The sequence below is a fragment of the Bos grunniens genome, chromosome 13 (genome assembly GCF_055505025.1).
Source record: "Bos grunniens cultivar Pamir isolate PY7600 chromosome 13, Bosgru_T2T1.0, whole genome shotgun sequence".
In the NCBI taxonomy this organism is placed as follows: Eukaryota; Metazoa; Chordata; class Mammalia; order Artiodactyla; family Bovidae; genus Bos; species Bos grunniens.
Window position 1 is genome coordinate 44,835,539 of NC_141177.1, and position 27,774 is coordinate 44,863,312.

The window sequence follows — 27,774 nt, forward strand, 5'->3', positions numbered from 1 at the left end:
GCTTATTGTCTAAAAAGACACAGAAGGGTCCAGAGATTAAGGGGCCCACTCAGGCTGTCTGGATTTCCTGGAGCTCTCGGTTTCTATTTCCAGCTGAACATCTGGCTCCCTGATAGCCCCCAGAGAGTCTTTTGAGCCTCCCTGCCTCACTTTTCTCACCCCACTCCAGTACTCTTGCCTGGAAAATCCCATGGACAGAGGAGCCTGGAAGGCTGCAGTCCATGGGGTTGCTGAGGGTCGGACATGACTGAGGACTTCATTTTCACTTTTCACTTTCATGCATTGGAGAAGGAAATGGCAACCCACTCCAGTGTTCTTGCCTGGAGAATCCCAGGGATGGGGGAGCCTGGTGGGCTGCCGTCTATGGGGTCGCACAGAGTCGGACACGACTGAAGTGACTTAGCAGCAGCAGCAGCCTCACTTTTCTACCGGTTGCAAAAAGATAATAAACCCCGCTGCCAGGCAATGCATATAAAGTGCCCCCAAGGAGTGCAGGAGGGAGGCAAACTTCTCAAAGGAGAGAGCTGTCAGCATGTATTCTCCTGATCTTCAGGTATCTCCAGTGTCTGGAACCCCTCATTAGAGCATGTGGTCCTTCCCCTGAGAAGTCAGACAAGAGCCAGAATCAATGAAGCCAAAAGACTCCCTTCTCTCGTCTCTGCTACAAAGGAGATGAGTCAAACTGCATGATGACCGGTCACTCTTCTTCACTTGCTAACACTCTGCACCCTATTTTCAAAGAAGGAGCATGTTGTTGGCATGGCTGAAGGGTTAAACACTCCCACTCCATCGCTACAGCCACTAGTGGGTATTTTACCACAGTTTCTGTGCAGGAACTTTTTGTCCACAAAAACCCTTCCTCCACCCAGATGGGTGAGACTTTGAGAGTATCTCCAGTTTCTAAAGTTAGGTCATAAATTGCTCTCCTGTTTGCAGGGTGGTGTTGCCCCTGAAAAGACCCCATCTGTTCATAGTCTGCAACTTATTTTGAAATGCATTCAAAAATTAAGAAGGGCTCATACACTTTTAATTTTTTTAAATTATTTACAACTTTTTTTCTGTTTTTAATTATAGGGGAACTCATTTCCTCCCTCTCTGGGTATTTCACCCTCATCTATAGAACAGGAACATTGGCCTTTTCCAAAGTATTAGGAGGAAGGACAAGGGCAGCTGGAACTCTCATAATGCTGCCAATAAGAACGCCAAAGAGTTCCACTCTGGGAAAGAGGTTTCAGTATCTAAAATGGGTAGGTTGTTTTTGTTTTTTTGGATATATCTGTACAAGTGGAATTGCTGGGTCCCAGATAATATTTCCAGGGATATACCAAACAAATATCTACATTTTTTCTTAAAAGACACATATTAGAATGACTTTAATCAGCCAAATGTGGTAACCACCCATATGCCCATCGACAGTAGAATGGATAAATTACAGGAAACTAAACAGCAATGAGAATTAACAATCTACATCTATATACAACATAGTGAAATTCACAGTCATTGTTTTGAACAAAAGAAGCCAGACCCTCCACCTCCCCCTGCCAAAAGGAGTTCATATAGCTTCTAGAGAGCTAGTAATTTTCTAAATCTCGATCTGAGTGTTTTTAATTTGGGAAAATGTATTGAACCACACATTTATGATGTGTGCTCTTCTGCAGAGGTATATTACACTTCAATGAGAGGTTTTAAATACATATGCACACAGAAAAAAGTGCCCACAAATCAGAACAGAAAGTATTGGAGGAAAGTGTCCACCCAACCTTCCACTTTCTCCCTCCCTACTCCTCCCCAGGGGAAAGCTATGGCTGACTGGTATTGAAGGGGAAGCTGGAATCACAACCACACAGAGCCTGGGTGACCTCTCCTCCCCAGGCTCCCCGGCCCTGCTTCGATCCCCTTGTCTTGACTGCCATGACCTGAAACGTGAGAGGCAATGATTCTCCTTTCTCCTTTCTCCACTGGCACCAGCCAGTGGACCTGCTCTGCAGACCCAAGTACCACTGCTCATGGGCACCCCAAGTCCTGGGGGAAGAAGCAGGGAGCCTTGGCTGACTGTAGCATAAACCATGTTCTCTGGTCCAGGGCTACCAGCAACAGAGGTGCTACTCTGACCTCCAATCCCCATGGCTTACATCTATTTCTCAACTGATCCCAAAGATGGAAGAGGAAGACACATGATTAATGATCACCCCTTAAACTTCAACAACATCTTCCTCAGCAGTTAAGAAGGTGAAGATAAGAATAAATGTATTGCTCTTCTTTTATGAAGCATTAAGACCAGAGGCTGGGAGTTCCTAATGGATCCAAGGAGATGGTGATGCCCCTTTGGAATAAAACCAACTGGGTAATTAGAAAAGAAGAATGCGATTATCTAATCTCCTTCCTCTAAGATTTCCCTGCACTAACAAGAAATTGCTTTTCCGGGTGACTCCTAAACTGGAGATCTAGAGATTTGGAATGTAATATCAGAGGTTATCCCGTTGCTGAGTTAGATGTCCCAGTCACTGGTTGCCACAGATGGAAGAAATGGGGGCGGAGGGAGGTCACGATATTTTTCAGCTCCTTCCATCAAGAAGTGAAGTCCATCTCTCCATCCCTTTGGTCTGGGTCTGTCCAAGTGACTTGCTTTAGACAGTGGGATGCAGCAAACTTAAGACAAGCAGGAGCTTAAAAAGTGCTGCACCATTAGCCATGCCCTCTGATTATTGGAGATATTCCACCACCATCTGAAGAAGACTGCTGAGGGTGAGAGGCCACATGGACCAAGGCCCCAGAAATAAAAGTGAGATGCCTAGATCACCCAGCCCGGCCAAGAAGCCCATGTGAGAAGAGCCACCTAAACGATCCACAGAACCTTGAGAAAGGAAAAATGTGTGTTACCAGCATACAAGCGATCAGAACAGCCAAAATCCACACACTGACAACACCTACTGCTGGAGAGGACGTGGAGCAACCGGCACTCTCATCCCCTGCTGGGGGGATGCAAAACGGAGCAGCCACTTTGGAAGACAGTTTGGCAGTTTCTTACAAAACTAAACACACACTGACCATAGGATCCACCTGTTGTGCTCCTTGGTATTTACTCAAATGAACTGAAAACTATATCCACACAAAAACCCACGCAAGGATATTGATAGCAGTGTTATGCATGATTGCCAAAACTTGTAGCAACCAAGATGTACCTCAGTGGGTTAAAAATGAACTATGGTACATTCACACAATGGAATACTGCTGCTGCTAAGTCGCTTCAGTCGTGTCCGACTCTGTGCGACCCCATAGACGGCAGCCCACGAGGCTCCCCTGTCCCTGGGATTCTCCAAGCAAGAACACTGGAGTGGGTTGCCATTCCCTTCTCCAATGCATGGAAGTGAAAAGTGAAAGTGAAGTGGCTCAGTTGTATCCAACTCCTAGCGACCCCATGGACTGCAGCCTACCAGGCTCCCCTGTCCATGGGATTTGCCAGGCAAGAGTACTGGAGCGGGTTGCCACTGCCTTCTCCCAATGGAATACTATTAAGCACTAAAAAGAAATGAACTATCAAGCCATGAAAAGATACAGGGAAACTTCAAAGCATGTTGCTAAGAAGCCAATCTGAAAAAGCTACATACTGTATGAGTCCAACTATATGACATTCTAGAAAAGGCAAAATTATGGACACAGAGAAAAAGATCAGTGGATGTCAGGGGTTTGGGGGGTAGGGAGGAATGAACAGGTGGAGCACAGAGGAGTTTCAGGGCAGTGTGACTATTCTGTATGATACCGTATCAGTGGAGAGTCATCGAAGTAGTAGTGTAGCATTAGTCAGTCAGTCATGTTTGACTCTTTGTGATCCCATGGACTGTAGCCCAGCAGGCTCCTCTGTCTACAGAATTCTCTAGGCAAGAATACTAGTATGGGTAGCCATTCCCTTCTCCAGGGCGTCTCCCTGACCCAAGGATCGAACCTGGGTCCCCTGTACTGCAGGCAGATTCTTTACCATCTGAGCTACGAAAGAAGCCCCATATCAATGGATGATGATGATGGTTTAGTTGCTCAGTCGTGTCTGACTCTGTGACTCCATGGACTGTAGCCCACCAGGCTCCTCTGTCCATGGAATTCTTACAGGTCATCACTTGTCAAAACCCACTGGATGTACAACACCAAGAGTCAGTCCTTATGTACACTGTAGCTTTTGGGTGATAATGATGTCTCAACATAGGTTCACTGATTTTAACAAATGTCCCACCTTGATGAGGTACATTGATGGTATTGGAGGCTGTGCATGTGTAAGGCCAGGAGAATATGGGAACTCTCTGTATTTTCTACTCAGTTTTGCTATGGACCTAAAACTGCTCTAAAAAATTAAATCAATTAAAGATAACATGTGTTATTCTAAGCCACACCGTTTTTAGATGGCCTGTTACACAGCAAAACCTAACTGATATACTGAGTCAACTGTTGAATGGGGAGGAGAATCAAGGGGAATTGAATCTGCCACATTAGAATCACAGACACTAATGAGAAAACACAGGAGAAAACAGCTGCCACGGAATCCAGGAGTGAATGCAGTCATGCCTGTAGTTGGGCAAGTTAGGCAGAACCAGATGAAAGTAAGTTAAACCCAGATGACTGGGTCTGACATTTTACAAGGACACACTTTTTAGGCCCCATTATGTGCTGTTTTTGTGTTGTCCTTACTATTAGGAGAACGGACTCCCTCCACTGAGGTTTGACAGTAAAATTCCTATTTCTGGAAGCTTCAAAAGTGGGGCACAAGGTAATGAATGCAATTCCTATGTCGACAGCTAAAGAAGCACAGCATGAGCTGCTTGGACCTGAGCAGACCAGCAGGTGCCTGCTCCGGTCACCGGATCCCAAAGGATCTGGTCGTCAGCACCAAGGAGGGGAGAAAAGGCAACAGGAAACGGTCGACATGATGGACTACCTGGAGGTAATTTAATTGGTTCTCTGGAATGAGTGATTCACCACCTCTCTACCTCTTTCACCACCCACCCTGCCTTCAATCTCCCCTGTCCACGCCACACACACACCCATCCACACACACACACACGCACACACACCAGCAAACAATACAACATCGGGCCCGAGTCTCTTTATTAAAAACCCTGACATCAAAAACCAAGGACTTCTCTGGGCATTTGGTATCATGTGCTGAGAATGTGGCCATGGATGGTTAAACAAGAAAAGTCCCTGCAGATGAAAAACTGAAGCCAGTACTGAGGTCAGATTCTAGCCTCAGCAGCTGTGACTCCTCTGACTCAGGGAGTCAGGGAGAACACTGGAGTGGGGTGGAGGGAACAGCACAGCTCATTAACAGACAGAGCTGGCCATGGTTTCAATTTAACACCATTTCCTGAACTGATCAGAATTCCACCAAGGCTGTTAATTGGCTGCTGACCATATGCCTCTCGTTTCTGAATGTGCTTCCTGATTCAACATGGAAATGACAACTGAATACACATTGGTCATACCTGACCTGCCATACCTGAGCCCCTCCATTCACAGTCTCCTCCCATATTCATAGGACGATTGAGGACATGAAAAAAAACGTCCTGGATGGGTGATGAGACGGCTCTTCCTCTTCAAAGACAGGAACAACCAGGGAGCTATGCCCAAATTTGGAGAGCTTTTTCTAGCTCAAATCAAACAATACCTTGAAGATTTCCCTAAATTCTTAACCTGTGACCAAACAGGTTCAAAAAATGAGGAGCTAGGGAGAGATAGATTGGGAGACTGGGGTTGACATATGTAAACTACTATATACAAAATAGGTAATTAGTAAGGACCTATCATATAGCACAGGGAACTCTACTCAATACTCTGCAGTGGTCTATATGGGAAAAGACTCTAAAAAGGAGTGGATATATGTCTAACTGACTCACTGTGCTATACACCTGAAGTGAAGTGAGTGAAGTAAAATTTGCTCAGTCGTGTCCAACCAACTCTTTGCGACCCCATGGACTGTAGCCTGCCAGGCTCCTCTGTCCATGGAATTCTCTAAGCAAGAATACTGGAGTGGGTTGCCACGTCTTCCTCCATACCTGAAATGAATACAAAATTGTAAATCAACTACACTCCAATAAAAATTTTTTAAAAAATAAGGAGTTGGACTCCAAAGACCCAAGAAACAACTGCTTAAAAACTGCAATGTCAAGGTTTATAAAAATGTGTGTGTGTGTGTTAATATTCTGTCCCCACCCAAAGTCATGTTATGATATTGGATTGTCTGAAAACTATATCCCTTCTTTTACCAACCTCAATAAAGTGCTGACAAAATCAGGAGGAAGACAAAGCAGTTGGAATTCTCGTACACTGCTGGTGGAAGTATGGAATATCAGGCTTTTTTGCTGCTGTTGGGAACAGAGTCTGTTGTTCAACATTTACACTACAGCACTGGGGCTTCCCTCATAGCTCAGTCAGTAAAGAATGCGCCTGCAATGCAGGTGACCCTGGTTCGATTCCTGGGTCAGGAAGGTCCACTGGAGAAGGGATAGGCTACCCACTCCAGTATTCTTGGGCTTCCCTTGTGGTTTAGATGGTAAAGAATCTGCCTGCATTGCAGGAGACCTGGGTTTGATCCCTGGGTTGGGAAGATCCCTGGTTGAGAAGGGAAAGGCTACCCACTCCAGTATTCTGGCCTGGAGAATTCCATGGACTGTATAGTTCATGGGGTTGCAAAGAGTCAGACACAACTGAGTGACTTTCACAACAACTACTGGGGGAGCTAGTGAGTGTTTATATCACGCAGGGTTCTTATTTGCAGACAAGAGAATCCACTGCAACAAGTTTAAGCAGACAAGGTTTATTCTATTAGCTGTCTCACAAAACATCTAAGGGGGCAGGAAGCTCAGGTGCTTACATGGCCAGGAGTGATGCAGCCGGGAGACATGTCCCACCTCCCCACAGGAATGTTCCAGCAGAAACCCTACTGCTGTCACCATACACAGTCTGATTTTGGAGGTGTGGATAGTGGAAGATCCCATGTCGCCCCAGAAGCAGCATCCATGTGCCATCTTGTCTCACGTGGATGGGTCTGCTTGGAGGAATTCAGCCAAGCATGGCTCCCCAGCTGCATGGGAGTCTCAGAAAAGGCCCTTTCAGCTTCCCACAATCTACAGCACAGGAAGACATGAGCTAGGGGATTGACAGTGATGGTGAGTGCATGTATCTGATGGGGGTACCTGCTACAGGTATTTGGGGAGGGAGAGCAGATTGAGTCCAGGGGATCTGGGTGGAAGATTCGCAAGGAAGGCTGGAAGTCAGTGCCCAATAGAGGAGTCACCTGCGGGCAGGTGAGGACTGATGTCAGGACAGGGGCTAAATGTCTCAGAGAGGATGCTGAGAACAAACAGAGCAAGTGAGAGGACCTCTGGGAACACTTTCATTTACAAAGTTAGATCCAGTGAGACACAGGTTAAACTAAAGTTGCATTTTGCATGAAGAAGAGGAAAAAGGCTTTTTAATGATTGTTTTCACTGTGGGTTGGGGGAGAAGCAGAAGCAGTGAGATAAAATAATAAATTGGTGATGTTCTGACATAAGTCACTGTCAGGCCCAAAGGGTCCACATACACTTCCTTAGGAGGTGATCAGAAGTCAGTAGGCACCTCCCTGATGTTCACACAGCACCTCACTTTTCCTCAGGGACACCCCACCACCCCCAATCCATGAGGTCCCATCAGCAAAAGTGCCCTGCCCACCCTTACCAACGTGAGCAGTGGGAAGACATCCCAAGTCAGCTCCCCAAGGAATCGGAATTGTTTTTAATGAGATAGAGTTGACATACAATATAAAGTTGGTTTCAGATGTCCTACGTTGACTTCACACATCCATACACCACGTTAAGCTTAGTAACCACCTGCCCTCACAAAGTTACTGCACTGTTATTGACCATATTCCTTATGCTGTGTCACACTCTCAAGGAATCTGAATCGTGAGTCAAATGACAAAGACTCACCTCCCACCCTACCCCCAAATCAGAAGTTATCCCAGAGGCCGTTCCCTACAAAGGTTCCTTCAGGGATCCTCAGGGCTACCCTCTATCACTTTTTTTTTCCTTTTTGGTTGTACTGGATCTCTGTTGCTGTGTGCAGGGCTTTCTCTAGTTGCGGCAAGAGGGGACTACTCTTCGTTGTGGTATGGGCTTCTCATTGCAGTGGGCTTCTCTTGTTGCAGAACTCAGGCTCTAGGCACATGGGCTTCAGCAGCTGCAGCGTGGGGGCTCAGTAATTCTGGCTCACAGGCTCTAGAGCACTGGCTCAGTGCCTGTGGTGCACAGGGCTTACTTGCTGTGCGGCATGTGGGATCCTTCCTGACCTGGGATTGAACCCATGACCCCTGCATTGGCAGGCTGACTCAACCACTAGACCACCAGGGAAGCTTCCTATCACTGTTGAGCTCTCAATGAAAAATGCCTCCATCAAGTCTGTGAGCTTCCTAATGCCCTTCTAATGTTCGTTAGGTTTAAGTTAACTAGTGTCTATTTTTATTGTTCATGCATAAGTGCTGCAGGAGAAAGAGTCCCAGTCTTCTCCTGGTGAGGCATGTGCTTGTTGACCCTCACTCGGCAAATCGCGGGATTTGGCAGGTCACTGTGATAATGGCCGCCAATGAACATGTGTCCCTTTGCAATGGGACATTGCTGCCCCTCCCATCAAGACTCCATCCTTGAAGTCTATGTCTCCACACCACCTGGATCTGGGCTGGCCTTCTGACTTACTTTGACTATTAGAATATGGCGGGTGTGATGGTGTGTGATTTCTGAGTCTAGGCCTTAAGGGGCCCAGCAACCTCCTGGAACCCTGAGGCTGCTACGCTGTGAGGAAGCCCAGGCTCACTGGAGGAGGTGAGCTGGAGAAACAGGCAACCTGTTGAAGTGGTCGTCCAGGTGGGACCAATTTGGCAGTGACAGCAGACGGAGGCAGTGAACAGGGCACAGGCAAAGCTACTGGCCAACTGGGCATTTGCCAAAGGTCCCAGGAAGCAGTGAAAGTGAAGTGAAAAGTGAAAGTCACCCAGTCGTGTCCAACTCTTTGCAACTCTACGGACTATACAGTCCACGGAATTCTCCAGGCCAGAATACTGGAGTGGGTAGCTGTTCCCTTCTCCAAGGGATCTTCCCAACCCAGGGATCGAACCCAGGTCTCCTGCAATGCAGGCAGATTCTTAACCAGCTGAGCTACCAGGAAGCAGGGAGCCCACAAATGAAAAGAAACAGCCTTGGTGCCAATGGAGAAAAAGTCAAAGTGGTCTGGTCAGAAGATCCAATCAGCCAGAATACTGCCTCAAGGCAAAGCCTCCTCTAGAGCCAGGCCTTGCCTCTCTTCCATTCTGGGAAGACTACGAGAGGTGACGAAGCTGCAGAAGAAATGAAGAAATGTGTGAGGCTAGCAGAGATGGGTTCATGAGATTTAAGGAATGAAGCCGTCTCCATGAGAGAAGTACAAGGCAGAGCAGCAAGTGCTGATGAAGAAGCTACAGCCAGTCACACAGAAGACTTAGCCGAGATAATGACTGAAGGTGGCTGCACTAAACAGTAGGTTGTCAATGAGATGAAACAACCTCGGGTTAGAAGATGCCACCCAGGACTTTAATATCTAGAGAGGAGAAATTCACTGAATGTTTTAAGCTCACTATTGAGAGCTACTGCTCAGAAAAAAAAGATTCCTTTCAAAATATTACTGTTCATTCACAATGTACCTGGTTACCAAGAGCTCTGATAGAGACGGACATGACGCATGTTGTGGTCATGCTTGTGAACACCGACCGTATCCATTCTGTAGCCCACGGAGCAAGGTGTCATTTCTACTTTCAAGTATTAGTTTTTTTAACAAATACATTCCATGGGCCATAGCTGCCACATAGAGTGAGTCTCTGATAGATCTGGACAAAGTCAACTGAAAACCTTCTAGAAAGGATTCACCACTCAAGATCCATTGAGGAATTCATGACTCAGGGGAAGAGGTCAAAATACCAACATTAACAGAAGTTTGGAAGAAGTTAATTCCAACACTTATGGATGACTTTGAAGGTTTCAAGACTTCAGAGGAAAACACCTCAGTAGATGATGTGATCTTATATACAGAAAATCCTAACTACTATACCAAAAAAAACTGTTAGAACTAATAAACAAATCCAGTAAAGTTTTAGAATAAAAAGTCTATATACAAAAATCAGTTGCCTTTCTATACACTTAAAACTATCAGAAAGAAAAATTAAGAAAACAACCCCATATACAATGACATCAAAGCAGTAAATACTTAGGAATAAATTTTTAAAAAGTAGGTAAAAAACCCATACATTGAAAACTTTAAGACACAATGGAAGAAATTAAGGAAGACACAAATAACTGGATGAAAAGCCCTTGTTCATGGACTGAAAGAATTCATATTCTTAAAATGTCCATACTACCCAAAACCATCCATATATTAAATGCAAAATTCCACTGGCATTTTTCACAGAAATAGGGAAAACAATCCTAAAATTGATATGGAACCACAAAAGACCCCAAACAGTCACAGCAATCTTCAGAAAGAACAAAGCTGGAGCTTCATTCTTCCTGATTTCAACCTATATTATAAAGTAATCAGAATGGTATGATACTGGCATAAAAACAGACACAGAGACCAATGGAAGAGAATTGAGAGCCCAGAAATAAACCTGATTTATGTCTGTGCTTATAAAATATGTTCCACTAATATTTGACATGGGAGCCAAGAATATGCAATGGGGGAAGGACAGCCTCTTCAACAAACGGTGTGGGGAAAACTGGATAAACACATGCAGAAAAAGACATCGGACCCTATTCTACACCACTCACAAAAATTAGCTCAAGATGGGTTAAAGACTTAAATATAATAGCCGATATAATATTCCTAGAAGAAAATATAGGTAAGAAACTCCATGGCATTGTTCTTTGCAGTGATTTCTTGGATATGACAGCAAAAGTACAGGCAACAAAAACACAAACAAGAGGAACTAAAAAACTAGAAAGCTTCTGCAGAGCAAAGGAAATAATCTGCAGAATGTAAAGGAAAGCCATGTAATAAAAGGAAATATTTGCAAACCATAGACCTGGTAAGGGATTAATATTCCAAATATGTAAGGAACCTGTACAACTCAATAGCAAGCAATAAATAAGGAACTTGATTTACAAATAGGCAAAGAAACTGAATAGACAAATTTTTTCCAAGGAAGATATACAGAAGGTCAACAGGTACATGAAAAAGTGCCCAACACCACTAATCTTCAAGGAAATCAGAACTACGAGATTTCATTTCACATCTGTTAGGATGGCTGTTCTTAAAAAGGAAAGAGATTTCCAATGTTTGTGAAGGTACGAAGAAATGGGAACCCTAGTACATCATTGATGGGAATGTAAATTAGTACAGCCACTGTGGAAAACAGCTCGGGGGTGCCTCAAAAAATTAAAAAATAGAAGTACCACATGATCCAGCAATTCCACTCCTGGTCATATATCTGAAGGAAACAAAACCAGTATCTGGAAGATAAACTCACACTCCCATATCCACTGCAGCCTTATTCACAACAGCCAAGATATGGGAACAATGTAAGTGCCTGTCAATGGACGAATGGATGAAGAAAATGCGGTCAGTACACACAATGAAATATTATTCAGCCAAGAGAAAGGAGAAGATCCCGTCATTAGCAACAATACAGATGAAACTTGAGGGGGTTAAGAGTGAAATAAATGAAGATAAACACTGCATCATCTGAAAACATTCTAGAACCAATGATGATGAAGAAGTTATGTTGGGGGCCTGTGGAACAGCACAGCGCTGGTCAGAAGTCAGCATGGGTTCACAAGTGGCACAGTTGTTCTTGTTCAGTTGCTCTGGGACTCCATGGATGGCACCATGCCAGGACTCCCTGTCCATCACCATCTCCTGGAGTTTGCCCAAGTTCATGTCCATTGAATCGGTCATGCTGTAACACAGTGATGCTGTACTAATACTGTTTGACAGAATCAAGGGATTAATCACCAAATTACTCTGAAAACAGGGTTGCTTGACTTTGGCAAGAGTGGTGACACGGGGAGAAGGAAAGCAGGGTGAGTAAGAACATGACGGATGCATCTATTGACCTGTTAAGAAGATCCCTAACCAGGTGCCAACTCTGCATGCTGCGCTGTGCAGCATGTTTAGCCAGGACCTGGATAAAGACAGAAAAACTCATCTGAGGATAACACAGAGCTGGAGGAAGAGCCAGGATGACACAGAAGCCCAAGAGGCCTGAGCCCAACAGGAACACGATTAAGTTCTTCACTGGGTACCTTCCACTGGCCAGACTCTGGTCACACGGGACACACGTGAGGCTTTAGTTGCCTGCAGGCTGGTGTGAGCCACAGAAGAGATGCGGCCACTCCAGGAAAGTAGCTTCCAACGCATGGGGCGCCTGCTGTGCCCTTGAGATCACATGCAGCTCTGCCCACGGGAGAGACCAAGGCCCCTGGGCAGGGATGGCCTGATCTCAACAGACTTGAAGTGAGCTGCTGCGTGACCTTGGCGTGGCTTCTCTGCTCTCTCTGGTGCTCGGCGCCCACCTCCACTCAGGAAGTGTCTGTATTTGGTCTGTGTTTTGTGTTGCCAGAAGAAGTCTGTCTCCTATAAAGTAAACCACGGAAGGCAAGATTAAAAGGCCCCTGCTACCCGGTGGCACCAGGCAGTGCTCTGTTTAAAGTCCCAGGCCCACAGTCTGCCAAGACCTCTCAGGAAAGCCGTACATGGTACGATTCTCTCCCATCCTCAGTCAAACCATGCTTTAGTGGACAATAAACAGCGAGTTTGATAAATAAGCAGCGAGGAGGAGTCGGACAGGTTGGGAGGGACATGAAGACTGGGATTTACACTCTGTAAGCAGAGCTGCCCCCAGAATCTAATTTTAGCCACTTGTCTCACAGTAAGAGTTGGAAATGACCTTCAGCAGGAGAATAGGAGCCTGAGGAAGGCAGGGATGAACAGCCTCTCTGAGGCAGTTGAGGATGTCGTGGGGTTTCTTCCTGAGCTGTCATGTTTCCTTCCTAACCTCGCCTTGCGGTCAGACCTGACCCTCCAGCTGGCCATTAAGTATATACACGCACCTCTGCTGCTGCCTGGAGTTGAAAGCGACCTTCCAAGATGATGGAAAAGCACTCTTCCACCCAATGCTACAAAAGCAGCAAACATTTTCTGACATCTACCATATTCCCTGCACACTGTGAGGGAGGGGAGATGTTTAAAAACACGGTTGGCTCTCCATCTCTGAGGATGACCACTGCGCAGAGGACCGACTGTCCCACATCATCTTACATAAGGGACTGGAGCACGTACTCTGGTCCTGGACTGTGATGAAAATAAACAAAACTCTTCCCCCACACAAGCAGGCTCAGAACTTCTGCTCTAGCGCTCTCAACATTGCCACCCCCCATCACATGGTGTGGTTGCATCCATCAAGGCAGCATCTGTGTTAATGACACTTAAACCCATTGCTCCACTTTTGTTTCTGACCCAGTGTCTCTTTCACGTCCTTCAGATATTCAGAGTCTTGGTTTTTGCCCCTTCAGCTCATCTCCCTTTATGGTTTTCAGATCCTTCATCAAGTTGACCACATGCTACTGTTCACACTCAGGTCTGTCTGAGTTCCTCTGAGGTGGGATCCGGGAACTGGGTTGTGAGCGATGAGCCTCATGTTTCATCACTGTCCATATGCCAGGCACACAGGCTCTTCTGTCTGTACAGACAGGCTGCAGCTCTTCACTCAGCATGAGCTGCTGGTGATCAAATGCTATGGCAGGAAACCCCTGACAGATCTGTTCAACAAGTCCATTGCCCTACAACAGAGTCTACAAAACTGGAGATTCACTCTGTAAAAGCTGACTTAGACAAGGGAAACAGGACAGCTTCCTGGACCTCAATGCCTGTGGGCTGGAGGAATGACCACAAACTGCATCTGGGTCACCAGGATTTCAAACCAAGAGGTTTACACCACTGCAGATTCAAATGGACCATCTGGATACTGAACAATCTGCACTGGGTCAGAATAAAGCAATTCAGCAAGCCCCTTTCCAACTCTGTGTTCCAAGTACTTGAATGTACAGAGGTGATGTGATCTGAGCTTTTTTCCCCCTATTTTCCAGCTATGTTCTTATTTGAAGCAGACAACTGGATCAGAGTACAGGGGCTGAGAAATTATTATAAAGTCACAGAGTGTCAGCATTACCCATCTATGGCCTTATCATCCTAAATGCGACTCATCTCATCTGATCTCAGAAGCTAAGCACAGTCGGGCTTGGTTAGGACTTGGATGGGAGATTGCCTGGGAATACCAGGTGCCATGAGCTTTTAGAAAAGTTTCAACATCACCAAAATGCCAAATAAGGATGTCTCTTCTATACTTAGGCAAGAAGTATTTCAAGAGAGGATAACTATATAGGCATTAGTATATTACAGATATGCTATGTATATTATGTATGGTAATATATTATTATTATTGACATCATATAACGTCTAAAAATTATCACTGTTGTACCACTAGATCAAACTTAACTGAGAAACCCTTTACCAGACATGGTTCTTCCTTCATGTTGCTATGGGGACTTGGACACCCAGACAGCCATGCGGCTCCTGGGAGGTCATCTGTGTGGTCTGGCATGGTGGGGCTTCCCCCTGCTACATCCCAGAGGTGGATAAACCAGACACAGAGCAGCATGCACGTGGTGTTAGTCACTTGGCCTTTCTGAAGAGGATTTCCTTCACAGGCACATTCCCCTTTCCTGCTACTTACTGTCCAAGGAAAATGGCACCAACTATAAATCACCACAGACAGGCTCTCACCATAGAAGCAGGAGCCTGTGTGGACTCTGAGGGAAGGCCCCCTGCAAAAGGGTTATCTGGAAAGATGTGTATGTATATGCAGAAGGGTCAGACACGTCATATTTCTATAAACACAATCCTTAAGAAGAAACATAGCAGAATTTGGCTAAGAATAAAGTGGTTTGTTGAGCTTTGGAGTTTATTTCTTTTTAGAAAAAAAGAGAAAATTTATAAGATGCAAAGGTCTCACATAATGTATTATCATGGACGAATGTTCTCTTTATACCCTAACATGAGCCCTGGCCTAGCCAGTGTTTGGAAAAACATGGACAGTGTGACCGCATTTGGGACCCATCATGGACACTCAGAAACACACCACAGGGTGAAAGGAGGACTTGATGACAAGTGCTGTCGGGCCAGCCTGTTCCAAGAGCAAGCCGAGAATCAGAGGAACCAACGTGGCCTTCCTGAGGGGACCCTTGAGTGTGTTCCTTGCTGCCCTGTGCATGGGGCACCTTCCCCATCCTGGCAGCACCCATCTCCTCTATTAAGCCACAGCAGCAACAAAAAATGGTAACGCTCCTTTGGTGGTCTTTTGTGTGTTTTTGTATGTTCCCAGTTTCTTATTTCCATCTTCCTTTTCAGGATTCAGGTCCAAGTCTTTAAAGTAGTACAGGTGCCTAGCATCTTTCATGAATTTTTCAGGATCCAGTTCTGCCCAATGATAATGCACTAAAAAGAACAAAGATAAGACATATTACTCAGAAAGGTCCCAAAATTTGCTTTCAAATCATATTAAAATACATGACCAAGCATAACAAAACAGCTAGAGATATCCTTTCAAGTTCATACAACAACAAGAGAATGACAGTGTTTTTTTTCACCTTACTGGGAGAAATGTGCCGTGCTGTCATGTATCAGTGCTAATACCTCTCACCAAAGAGATGCCAATTTAGCAGAACTTCATCCTTAGAGCTCAAAAAGACACCAACCAAGTATCTGGGAATTAAACAACATACTTCTGAATGGTCTTTGTATCCAAGAGAAGTCACATGGCAAATCAGAAAACATTTTAAAGTGAGTGAAAATACAACAATCAAAATTTGTGATATTCATCTATAGCAGTGATTAGAGGAAAATTCATAGTATCAAATGCTTATTACATTAGAAAACAAGAAAGCTTTCAAGTCAATAATTGGAGTTTCCATCTTAAGGAATTAAAAGAATAAAAGCAAAGTAAACCCAAAACAAGCAGGAGAAGGGGAATAACAAGAGCAGGAAGTAATGAAATTTCAAACAGAAAAACAAAAGAGAAAATTTTTTAAAAAGATGACTAAAACTAATATACTTCTTGCTAGACTTATCAAGAAAAAAAGAGAAGAAACAAGTTACGAGTATCAGGAATCAAAGAGGCAACAGCAGAACATTTTACAGACATTAAAAGAATGAAAAGGATATATTGCAACTTTATGCCCACAAATTAGACATGGATAAAATGGACAAATCTCTTGAAAAAAATACAAGGCTCATTTCCAAATACTTTTAACAATGAGGGAGGCAGAGGGATTGGGAGCCTAAAGAAAGCATATGAACAGGGTACAAACTAAATGCTTGTTCTTGGGATATTTTTTATATTGCTCAAAGGAGGGTAGGTTCTTTACTATAGAATGCCCAAGTGTCTTCCTTGGCAATTCTTAGAATTTCCTTTTGCAATTCTGAGCCTACAACAAAAGCCAGATGGTCATGCCAAGATTGACATGGCAACCATTTGTCATCCAGTTTAGTTCAGTTCAGTCGCTCAGTTGTGCCTGACTCTTTGTGACCCCATGGATTGCAGCACGCCAGGCCTCCCTGTCCATCACCAACTTCTGGAGCTTTCTCAAACTCACGTCCATTGAGTTGATGATGCCATCCAGCCATTTCATCCTCTGTTGTCCCCTCTTCTCCTGCCTTCAATCTTTCCCAGCATCAGGGTCTTTTCCTATGAGTCAGTTCTTTGCATCAGGTGGCCAAAGTATTGGAGTTTCAGCTTCAGCATCAATCCTTCCAATGAATATTCAGGACTGATTTCCTTTAGGATTGACTGGTTGGATCCCCTTGCAGTCCAAGGGACTCTCAAGAGTCTTCTCCAACACCACAGTTCAAAAGCATCAATTCTTTGGTGCTCTTTATAAAGCACTGAAGACTATATAAAATTTTCTTTATAGTCCAACTCTCATAACCATACATGACTACTGGAAAAACTATAGCTTTGACTAGATGGACCTTTGTTGACAAAGTAATGTCTCTGCTTTTTAATATGCTGCTTAGGTTGGTCATAGCTTTTCTTCCAAGGAGCAAGTGTCTTTTAATTTCATGGCTGCAGTCACCATCTGCAGTGATTCTGGAGCCCCAAAAAAATAAAGTCTGACACTGTTTCCATTGTTTTCCCATCTATTTGCCATGAACTGATGGGACTGGATGCCATGATCTTAGATATCTGAATGTTGAGTTTTAAGCCAACTTTTCCACTCTCCTCTTTCACTTTCATCAAGAGGCTCTTTAGTTCTTCACTTTCTGCCATAAGGGTGGTGTCATCTGTGTATCTGAGGTTATTGATATTTCTCCCAGCGATCTTGATTCCAGCTTGTGCTTCATCCAGCCTGGCATTTCTCATCATGTATTCTGCATATAAGTTAAATAAGCAGGGTGACAATATACAGCCTTGATGTACTCCTTTCCCGATTTGGAACCAGTCTGTTGTTCCATGTCCGGTTCTAACTGTTGCTTCTTGATTTGTCATCCAAGTTTAACTAAATCCCAGACTTAACAGAGCAGTTTCTATCCCCTCAGATCTAAATTAATTGGATGAACTTCAGTAAAAGCAAAAGCACAGTAGTTTACACATGGAGATGCCACATCTGTAAACATGCTTCCAGCAGATGTACTCAACACAGGTCACACTCTTAGGAAAGAGTCATATTATGAGTAGATGTCTCAATGGAATTATCAGCCTTCCATTCCAGAGCCCAGCTTGACACTGAAGTTCACAGGCCCACATGAGGAAGGCTTGTTTGAACTGCAGCTTGTCCAAGTTCTTTAGGTCTATCTGGACACACAAGAGGAATAAAAATTTCCTCCAGGTCTACCCTCGTGCTCTGAAACCCACCTGCCACAGTTCTGCACTACATTGTAACCGATATCTGAAAAAACACAAAGGTAATACGTAACTTAATTCCCAGAGACCATAATACTTCCATTTTACAGTCCAGAAAAGTAACCCACTTGCTCCTATATTTCAATCAAGATATTAACCCAAACCTAAGAGCCAGGGCCTTTCAACACCTTTCTCACCTGCAATACCAGTAACTAAAATACTGAAACTAGTTTCCATGTCCCATCTTTGGGGAACTCCACCTTCTTGGCATAGATTAAAACCTTTGTTTTTGAACCTAAAATGAGCTTTGGGATCCTGTTTGAATACATTATTCTTTTACATTTCCTACCATTAAATATTCTACATTTTAATGAACTGTGATAATAAATTTATGCTTCAAGCATCCAATGTGCAGATGAAAGTGATATGGTTTACTACACAAGAATAAACGATCCAGAAAGTGCTCATGATATTCTGCTTGATGGTAAACACAGGTCACATTATACCTACAGTATGTCTCCAACTTTGTAAACTTAGAAAGCCATAGAATTTTCTGCTTAGAGAAAACATAAAAGCATTAAGAAGTGTCTAATAACTTGGCACCACTATTTCAAGACCTTATGAAAGAAGCTGCTGGGGTGGTTCTTCTTCACTGCCTTCAAACGCTGGTTGGGTGGGAGAGAGTCCAGGGTCAGGAGCAAGGGCTCCTTCAACAGCCTGTATAAACCCTGAGTCTCTCAAAGATGCTGACTTCCAGCTGATCTGTTTCTGGTTTTAAGCCTTTTGAGCAACCAGAAGATGTGACTGCCAGAGTCAGAACATACACACCACAGACCTGCTCTCCAAACCACTGTCAAAAGAACCTAGTTTCATTTATTTTTATTTAGTTCTGGTCATGGCTGGAAACTAACATGAGCTCATTGACACAGAAAAAGCAGACTGTTCCATGAAAAACATAAGCTACTGGGAGGTCAGTGTTATCAATGAAGGATTCATGCAGCCTGTCTAGCATGTTAGGGACCCCAGTAAGGCCTGTGGCACGCTCTCAGAGCAGACATTCTTCCTATGCATGAGTTCTGTGGGTCCTGGCTTGGCACTGAGAACATAGGGACAATGGTGTCATTTCTAACTGAGAAAGGAAAGCTTGGTGTCAACTAATAAGCCAAGCAGGGGAAAAAATAAAACTAATGTCATTTGATCATGGAAGGAACAAACTCTGACAGCAGTTAGTTTTTATTTTTTGCCTTAAATTCTACCCCACGTATTTCTAATGCATACTTGTTCATATTTAACCACACCCACAGTGGCTCAGATGACGGTCTCAAAAATCTTAGTTTGATCCCTCCAAGCTGCTGCTGCTAAGTCGCTTCAGCCATGTCCAGCTCTGTGCGACCCCATAGACGGCAGCCCACCAGGCTCCCCATCTCTGGGATTCTCCAGGCAAGAACACTGGAGTGGGTTGCCATCTCCTTCTCCAATGCATAAAAGTGAAAGTGAAGTCACTCAGTCGTGTCCGACTCTTAGCGATCCCATGGACTGCGGCGCACCAGGCTCTTCCGTCCATGGGATTTTCCAGGCAAGAGTACTGGAGTGGGGTGCCATTGCCTTCTCCCCCTCTAAGCTAATGCCACCCAAAAGAACTTTGTGCAGTGACAGACTGTGGTCTATCAGCTCTGCGCAGCGTAGCAGCCACCAGCTGCACGTAGCCACTAAGCACTTGAAATGTGGCTACTGTGACTAAGGAAATTAAACATATTTAATTTTAATTAATTTGCATTTAAATATCCACAGGCAAGTAGTGTCTACTATATTAGCACACTCCAGGTTATCAGCAAGCTTAGCTCTGCACTTGAGCAATAAGCAGAATCGTTATTACAGTCAGAGTCTTGCTGATTTGTTTCTAATAAATAAGGCAACTGAGGTGCAAGGAAGTAAATCCAACCCCCTTGCCAGTAAAGTGACATAATATGCCTGCTCCTGTGTAATATCTGCATCCTGTAAAACAAAGGCCAGAACAACACTTGTGGTTTGGGACCAATAACCTCCTTCCAGCAAGAGGAGAGAAAACAGGGCAGAAAATAATGCTGGAAGAAACACTCCTTAAAATTTCCCAGATGAATTGAAAGACATGCATTTATAGATTCCAGAAGTTCAGGAAACCAAAGCAATCATCAGAATGAGGCTTAGATATTTAAAACAAGATGCTGGAATTGTCAGATAAGGAAAAGTAACTACGATTAATATGTTAAGGGCTCTACTGGGAAGAGTAGACAACGCTCGAGAAAAGACAGGTAATGTATGCAGAGAGACAGAAGCTCCAGAAAGGATCAAAAGAAAAGGAAGAGAGCTTCCTGTGGGCTCATCAGCCCCAGGAGAAGTCAGTGGGCTTGCAGAAGGTCAACACAGACTTCCAAACTGAACTTCCAAGAGAGAGAGAAAGGAGTGGGGGGAAAGAAACACACTGTCCAAGAACCTTGGGGAAACTGCACAAGGGATAACATACACAAAACCAAATTCCAGGAGGAGAAGGTGGAAAGAGCAGAGAAGTAATGATGGCCAAGAACAGCCCAGACACCAAATCACAGACCCAGGAAGCTCAGAGCATACCCATCAAGAACCGCACTGGGGCAGATCATAAGCAAACTGCAAAAAACAAAGAGAAAATCTTGAAAGAAGCTGTGTGCAGAGTGGGAGGAGAGGCACACGTTACCTGCAGCAGAACAAGGCTGTGAGTTACACAGGACTTCTCAGGAGAGACTACGCTAGCAAGGAAAGAGTGGAATGAGATATCTAAAATGTTCAAGCGAGAAAACCACCACCAATCTAGAATTCTATACCAACAAAACTATCCTTCAAAAGTGAAAGGGAAATGAAGGCTTGGTTTGATCCACAAGAAACGCTCAAGGAAGTTCTCAGGCAAGAGGAACACGACACAGGTCAGAAACTTGGATTCACATAATGAAAGGAAGTGTATCCCCTGACCAGGGATGGAGCCCATGCCCCCTGCAGTGGAAGCACAGAGCCCTACCCAGTGGGCTACCAGAGAAGTCCCCAGATCAGTTCTTTTTCTTATTCTTGGTTCATCTAAAAAAAAAAAAAAAGTCTTTATAAGGTAATAATAGGTAACAATGCACTGGGCTGTGGAACACACGGAAGGTGACATGAGTGACACAGCATCACCAGGTCTGGGACCCGCTTCCATGAGGCACCTGCACAAATAAGGTGGCCACGCTGTTTGAGGATGGGCTCAGATTAGTGAAAAATGTAGACTGCAAACTCTAGGAAACCACTGGAAAAAGGTTGTTTAAAGTTAAAAAAAATAATAAAATAAAAACACTATCGCAGGCACAGAGTGTCTTATACCATGAAACACCAGCACAGGGATGGAAAAAGTGACAAGAATACTGACACAGGGAAGCAAAGTAAAGTTCAGGAATGAGAGATCCCACCTTCACCAGGGAAACAGCAGCAAAAAGTGACGAGATAGCCTTCTACAGAGCATACACACACACACACACACACACACACACAACTGCTCTAGCACCTTAGAAAGAAACGTGCTCTGCCAGGACTCGTCTCACTATGCAGACAAAGGTTAAGTTGGAAAAGCACACGGATGGCAGCATCCAAAACACTTTCCTTGTTTGGTTTCGAGGGCTGAAACCTCAGGACAGAAATGCGGGTATTGGTCGGGAGTGCCTCTCTCACACCCTCCCAGTGGCAGCTTGGTCGATGCTCAAACAAGGGAACACTGCAGCCTGTGGTCCCAAGTGGAAACCACACTCTATTTCATAGGCAGCAGCCCTGATGCCTTTAGCCATGGGCCAGAAAGAGGGTAACTGAGCTGCGGCCTCACAGGAAACCTTGGATCCTCCTAGCACAGTGAGGAGCCTGAGGAATGGGATGGAGGACAAAAGAGGAGCTGATTTTAGCAGTTTCATGTCCATTTGGTAAGATAAGGAATGTCTGCTGTATAACAGAGAGATGGTGACACCCTGGGAATGTCCTCTGAACCAAGGGGGTTTGGGCTCATTTTCAAAGAAACACTTGCCCAAGATCCTGCAGCCTCTCACTCCATCTTCTCTTGCTTTTTTTTTCTCTCTCAAGCCTCAGAAATTCAGAGCTGCTCCCCTTCAGGCCTGTGATGCTCCTGAGGGCACTTGTTTTTAAAGAAAAGTAAATGAAACCCATATCAAATGAAAACCACAGCTCCCCTCATTGTGGGGAGGTGGGGGGACTGTTTTCCTGTAGAGCAAGGTAGATGGCAAGGTCACCTTCTATCTGTCACCACCTGTCTGCTCTTACAGACTTCTGGACACTGGGTGGTAGCTCTGGGAGGAGCGGCTGGGAGGACACATTTCGGCAGAAGGGCAGCACAGGTCCACAGGCCTCAAACCCCTAATAGACCTGTGGAGACCCCTGTAGGGTCTACAAATCTGGAAGCGTCCCCTGGTCTTCGCCTGGTGTGGGTGTCTCAGAGGACCCCTCCTCAATTTACACCTGCACCAGCCACAGAGTCTCTGCCGCCATCTCGGTGTGAATAACTACAGCTGGACCCCCCATCTTAAACAGTCAGGAAAGGAGGTTTCACTTCAGGCCCCTGGTCCAAAACCCAGCGGCTGCAGTTATATTCATATAAATGTGGCTTTGACATCTTCATGGACCCATCTACACTGCCTCAAGAGCCTCCATCCCATAAGCAGCAGCGGCTGGATCCTCAAGGCTCAGTGAGTCTGTCTCCTACGGTGCCAGCACCTGGGCCCCACACGTGGTCCTGAGGGACCCTGGCCAACTTGGCCACACCTCGGTCTCTAGCACCACAGATCCCTCAAGGCTCACCCAGACACCTGACGGAAGTCACAGCTGAAACCTGCGAGGCCTGTCAGTGCTCGTCAAGGGCTGAGGCCGTGAGACACCTCGCTGCCTGGACGCAGCTGACCACTCAGCCTCTGGGGCTCACCTCCCCTCCACTGAGACCCGCGGTCGGCCCAGGGGACCCAATGCAGCTCCTTTGCACCTTCCCAGGGCAGGCGAGACGGCCCCTCAGCGGCTCTGCCACGTCTTGGTGGCCACGTCTTGCCGAGGGGACCTGGAGGCACCCTGCACAGCAGTCTCACCCACACGGGGTCCCCATCCACCCCGTCCGCTGGGCGTGGTGACCTGCCTGCCTTTTCCACCATCACTGAACTCCACTCACTTAGTTCACAGAAGAAAAACTAAGGAAGCAGAAACGACATAACTCACTCACTGTCACACAGAAACTGGTAGGATGCAGGTAAGAACCTGATGAAGTTCTGAGTCACGGCTGGACTCACTTAATTAGCATAATCAGAAAACTAACTTCAAGAGCCACCCTGCACACTGCCTTTATGTGGCCCGTCACCCCCGGATTTAGGATTTCTGGACGGACTGTAAGTCAGAGGTGGTAACGGTATTTCTGACGACAGAACTGACTATATCAATGATGATCAAGTCCTCAGCAGGTCTTGGAAGAGGTGGGAATGGAACTTTTACACATATATGCCACATAAAAGGTTAAATGTGTGTTCATGAATACCAAACATGACTTATACACCAAATTTCAGGTTCAGAAGACTCCCTTCTGAGGACAGTGAAAAAGGTGGCTTAAAACACAGCATTCAAAAAACAAAGATCATAGCTCTTTCCCCCCTGGAGCCGTGCTGGTTCTGCAGCTCTGTGGCAAGCCGCGGAGTCTGGGTTCTGATCCGCAGGATGGGGTTTGTTAAAGTTGTCAAGAACAAGGCCTACTTCAAGAGATACCAAGTGAAATTCAGAAGAAGGCAAGAGGGCAAAACTGACTACTATGCTCGGAAACGATTGGTAATCCAAGATAAAAATAAGTACCACACACCTAAATACAGAATGATTGTTCGTGTAACGAACAGAGATATCATTTGTCAGATTGCTTATGCCCATATAGAAGGAGATATGATAGTTGGTGCAGCTTATACTCACGAACTCCCAAAATATGGTGTGAAGGTTGGCCTGACAAATTATGCTGCGGCATATTGTACTGGCCTGCTGCTGGCCCGCAGGCTTCTTAATAGGTTTGGTATGGACAAAATTTATGAAGGGCAAGTCGAGGTGACTGGAGATGAATACAATGTGGAAAGCATCGATGGTCAACCTGGTGCCTTCACCTGTTACCTGGATGCAGGACTTGCCAGAACTACTACCGGGAATAAAGTTTTTGGGGCCCTAAAGGGAGCTGTCGATGGAGGCTTGTCTATCCCTCACAGTACCAAACGGTTCCCTGGTTATGATTCAGAAAGCAAAGAATTCAGTGCTGAGGTACACCGAAAGCACATCATGGGGCAAAACGTTGCAGATTACATGCGCTACCTGATTGAGGAAGATGAAGATGCTTACAAGAAACAATTCTCTCAGTACATAAAGAACAACGTAACTCCAGACATGATGGAGGAGATGTATAAGAAAGCTCATGCTGCAATACGAGAGAATCCAGTGTATGAGAAGAAGCCTAAGAAAGAAGTTAAAAAGAAGAGGTGGAACCGTCCCAAAATGTCACTTGCCCAGAAGAAAGATCAGGTAGCTCAGAAGAAGGCAAGCTTCCTTAGAGCTCAGGAACGAGCTGCTGAGAGTTAAACCAAACTACAATTTTCTATCAAGATTTTTCAGATAAGAATAATAAACTTATTGAACAAGCAAAAAAAAAAAAACAAAGATCATAGCATCCGGTCCCATCACTTCGTGGCAAATAGAAGGGAAAAAGTGGAAGCAGTGTCTAGATTTTATTTTCTTGGGCTTCAAAATCACTGCAGATGGTGACTGCAGCCATGAAATTAAAAAACACTTGCTCCTTGCTATGTGTTTTTTAAAGAAGAAAAGCTATGACAAACCTAGACAGCATATTAAAAAGCAGAGACATTACTTCGCCAACAAAGGTCTATACAGTCAAAGCTATGGTTTTTCCAGTGGTCATGTACGGATACGAGAGTACCATAAAAAAGACTGAGTGCTGAAGAAATGGTGCTTTTGAACTGTGGTGTTGGAGAAAACTCTTCAGAGTCCCTTGGACTGCAAGAGATCAAACCAATCAATCCTAAAGAAAATCAACTCTGAATATTCATTGGAAGGACTGATGCCGAAGCTGAAGCTCCAATACTTTGGCCACCTGATGTGAAGAACTGACTCACTGGAGAAGACCCTGATGCTGGGAAACAGTGAAGGCAGGAGGAGAAAGGGACGACAGAGGATGAGATGGTTGAATGGCATCACCGACTCAATGGACATGAGTTTGAGCAAGCTCCAGGAGATAATGAAGGACAGGGAAGCCTGGCATGCTGCAGTCCATAGGGGTCGCAAAGAGCTAGACACGACTGGGTGACTGAACAACAACAAAACTCATACCAACTGCTTCAGTTCATGAATAAAAATCAGTGGCTTTAGGTCAGAGCATCAAGATCCAGAACAAGGTGGGGTTTGTGATGATGACAAAGGAGGCCGAGCATGAAGGGACTCCCTTCCAACTTTGGCTTCATGTTCACATGAGTGTGTGACACACGTTGAGCCCAGATCAGTGGACATGGCTGTCACCTCCCCATAGTGACACTCCGACAAAACACGGAGCCTGGGCCAAGTCAACAGGACCTACAGGACTGACCATCCCACATGGCCCCCTCACAACATGGCTTAGCAACCCCACCTCTTCCGAGATCTGCGTCCTGCCTGTCTGCAAGCTGGCTCCACCGCGCCTGGCCACACCTGCGGGCTCAGCTCACTGTCTCCGTGCTGGCAGCGAGCATCCTAACAGACATCCCACAGGAAGACCCCAGGCACCCCACTCCAGAGGCAGAAGCCACGTCCCAGGTGTTCTCTCACTATGTGGCATCTCCAGGGTTAGGGTTAGGGTTCCCAGGGTTAGGGTTAGGGTTCCCTAACCCTAACCCTAACCCACAGGCGGACTTGATCTGAACCACAGTTCACAGGCCAAAGGCTCTGAACTGCACACCAGCTCTTGATCCCGTGCATTCTGCAGCTGCCTCCCCACTGGCCTGTGCCCTCCAGCCCGCTCCCTAGGGCTGTTGGCTCACCTTTCTAAACTGGAACCTGTGTCCCTTGTGCATCTGACAGCTCTCAGAGCCCCCCCGGGACCCCAGGACAGAACCCAGGTGGCTCAGACCCGCCCACCAGACTCACCACGGCCTGGACTGTTCTGGGCCCCTGCCTCAGACAAGCATCCGGATAGCAGTCGATGTGCCCACTCTCCAGCCTCTGCCCGTGCCCACCTGTCCAGGTCATCCCAACACGCACACCTGCTCTCCTCTCAGCTGGGCAGCTCCATGCCCTTGCCCCCTTCGCCCCGTTTCCACTGGCCCCTCAAGGTCCTGCCCCTCAATCCCTCATTCCCTGGAGTCTCGCCTGCATCCCTCCACACCCCCACGCCAGTGTGCCGGCTGACATGTGGCTGGACGGTTCCCATGCTTCTCCCTGCACCAGTGAATGCTGGCAAGTGATGTGTTCACAGGGAATTAAGCTAAGCCAAGGGCCATCAGGCAGCAGAGACATCGACCCCATGACCTTTAGGCAGGGAGTTGGACCCAAAACTACAGGGAACCCCCTGGAACATGAGTGGGCAGCGCCAGGAGGGTGCAGTGAAGGACAACAGGTGAGAGGCTGCACAGAGTGCCAGCTGCAAGTCCCCCCAACACACAGCTCCCAAGAGGAAAGTGTGGAAGTGGGAGCTCAAGTCTGGAACACTCTAGTAGCATTAAGAACCGCAGCGGTCAGCTGATGCAGGTGCATCTCAGCTCTTCTTTCCATCCTGGAGGGCAGCAGGATTTAAGGCGACCACAAGCGAACGTCCATAAAGTAAACTGCCCCAAGCTGTCCCATCCTCCATCCTTGACCAGTGCCCCCACATAAGAAGACCACGTAGCTCGAGGAGGCCACCCTACCTGCATCCAGCCCACCTACGGCTCCCGCTCCGAGGACACGTCCCCCTCGGCCCCACTGCTGGCACTGCGGTCTTCCTTGCGGGGAGCACTTCTCTCCTTGCTTGACTCAGAAGGCCCTTTGGCTCTGGTTTTTTCTTTCCTCTGCTGCTGCTTTTCAAGCTTTGACAGCTGGTTGTTAAAAAAAGAAAGAAAGAATTATTTTACAAATGTAAACTCATGCCTGTATGTCCAAAACACCAATGACCTCACAGGCAGCAACCACGGACAACGATTTCTGTCTGATAATGTGGGGTATCGCATTGGCTCTGACACACCAGATACCATACCCACTGTCTATCCATCTGACACCAGATGCATCAGACGTGTGATCTCCGTCAGACCCTCCCCATAGCTCAGCCTGTCCCGGGGTCTGTGGGAAGGGTCCACTCATAGGCTGCTCTGACAGGCTGAGCAGGAAAGGCTTTTAGTCTAGTTTATAGTTTAGCTATTTTTTTCTTTCATGGCTCTATAGCTTTTTCTCATGGGCAGGTTGTCTTCCTGTTCACTGTTTCCTAAAGAGTGATAAGCTCTTTAGATAAGCTCACTCTCCTATTTACTGAAGGTTAAGAGAAGCTGTGACACAAAGCATGTGGACATCCCCTTAGCTCTCGGTTTGTCCTGAGACTCATCCATGGTCCAGGCCCTGGTGTTCGCAGCGGGCTGCATGGCGGCTACCTGGAGATGCTGCCATGGGGCCCTCACACATGTCCCCCAGGCCACCTGAGGCCACCCGAGGCCACTTCTGCCCTTCTGGGTGCCTCCCCAGCTTGTTCAGAGACCACAACCAGACAGCGGGAAGACAGATCTGCTGGAACTCTTGAGCAATGCCCAGCACTCCAGAAAGGCATGCTG

The 27,774-nt window shown here is 45.9% G+C and overlaps 1 protein-coding gene and 1 pseudogene across 4 annotated transcripts in view; one reads left to right on the forward strand and one right to left on the reverse strand.

Moving 5' to 3' along the window:
- Positions 1-27,774, reverse strand: part of DTD1 (D-aminoacyl-tRNA deacylase 1) — a 130,865-nt gene that overhangs the window by 36,461 nt on the left and 66,630 nt on the right. For 2 of the 3 annotated variants that reach the window (XM_086333781.1, XM_086333780.1), the window contains exon 5: positions 26,884-27,051. In XM_086333781.1, the coding sequence (XP_086189907.1) occupies positions 26,899-27,051 (153 nt within the window). In that variant the 3' untranslated portion in view covers positions 26,884-26,898. Of the gene's footprint in view, positions 1-14,986; positions 15,541-26,883; positions 27,052-27,774 lie in introns of those variants that run through there. The other variant, XM_086333779.1, reaches the window with a different exon arrangement.
- LOC147360885 (large ribosomal subunit protein uL18 pseudogene) lies at positions 23,673-24,649 on the forward strand (annotated as a pseudogene). Its single transcript, XR_015139464.1, has one exon. The product of XR_015139464.1 is annotated as a large ribosomal subunit protein uL18 pseudogene (transcript).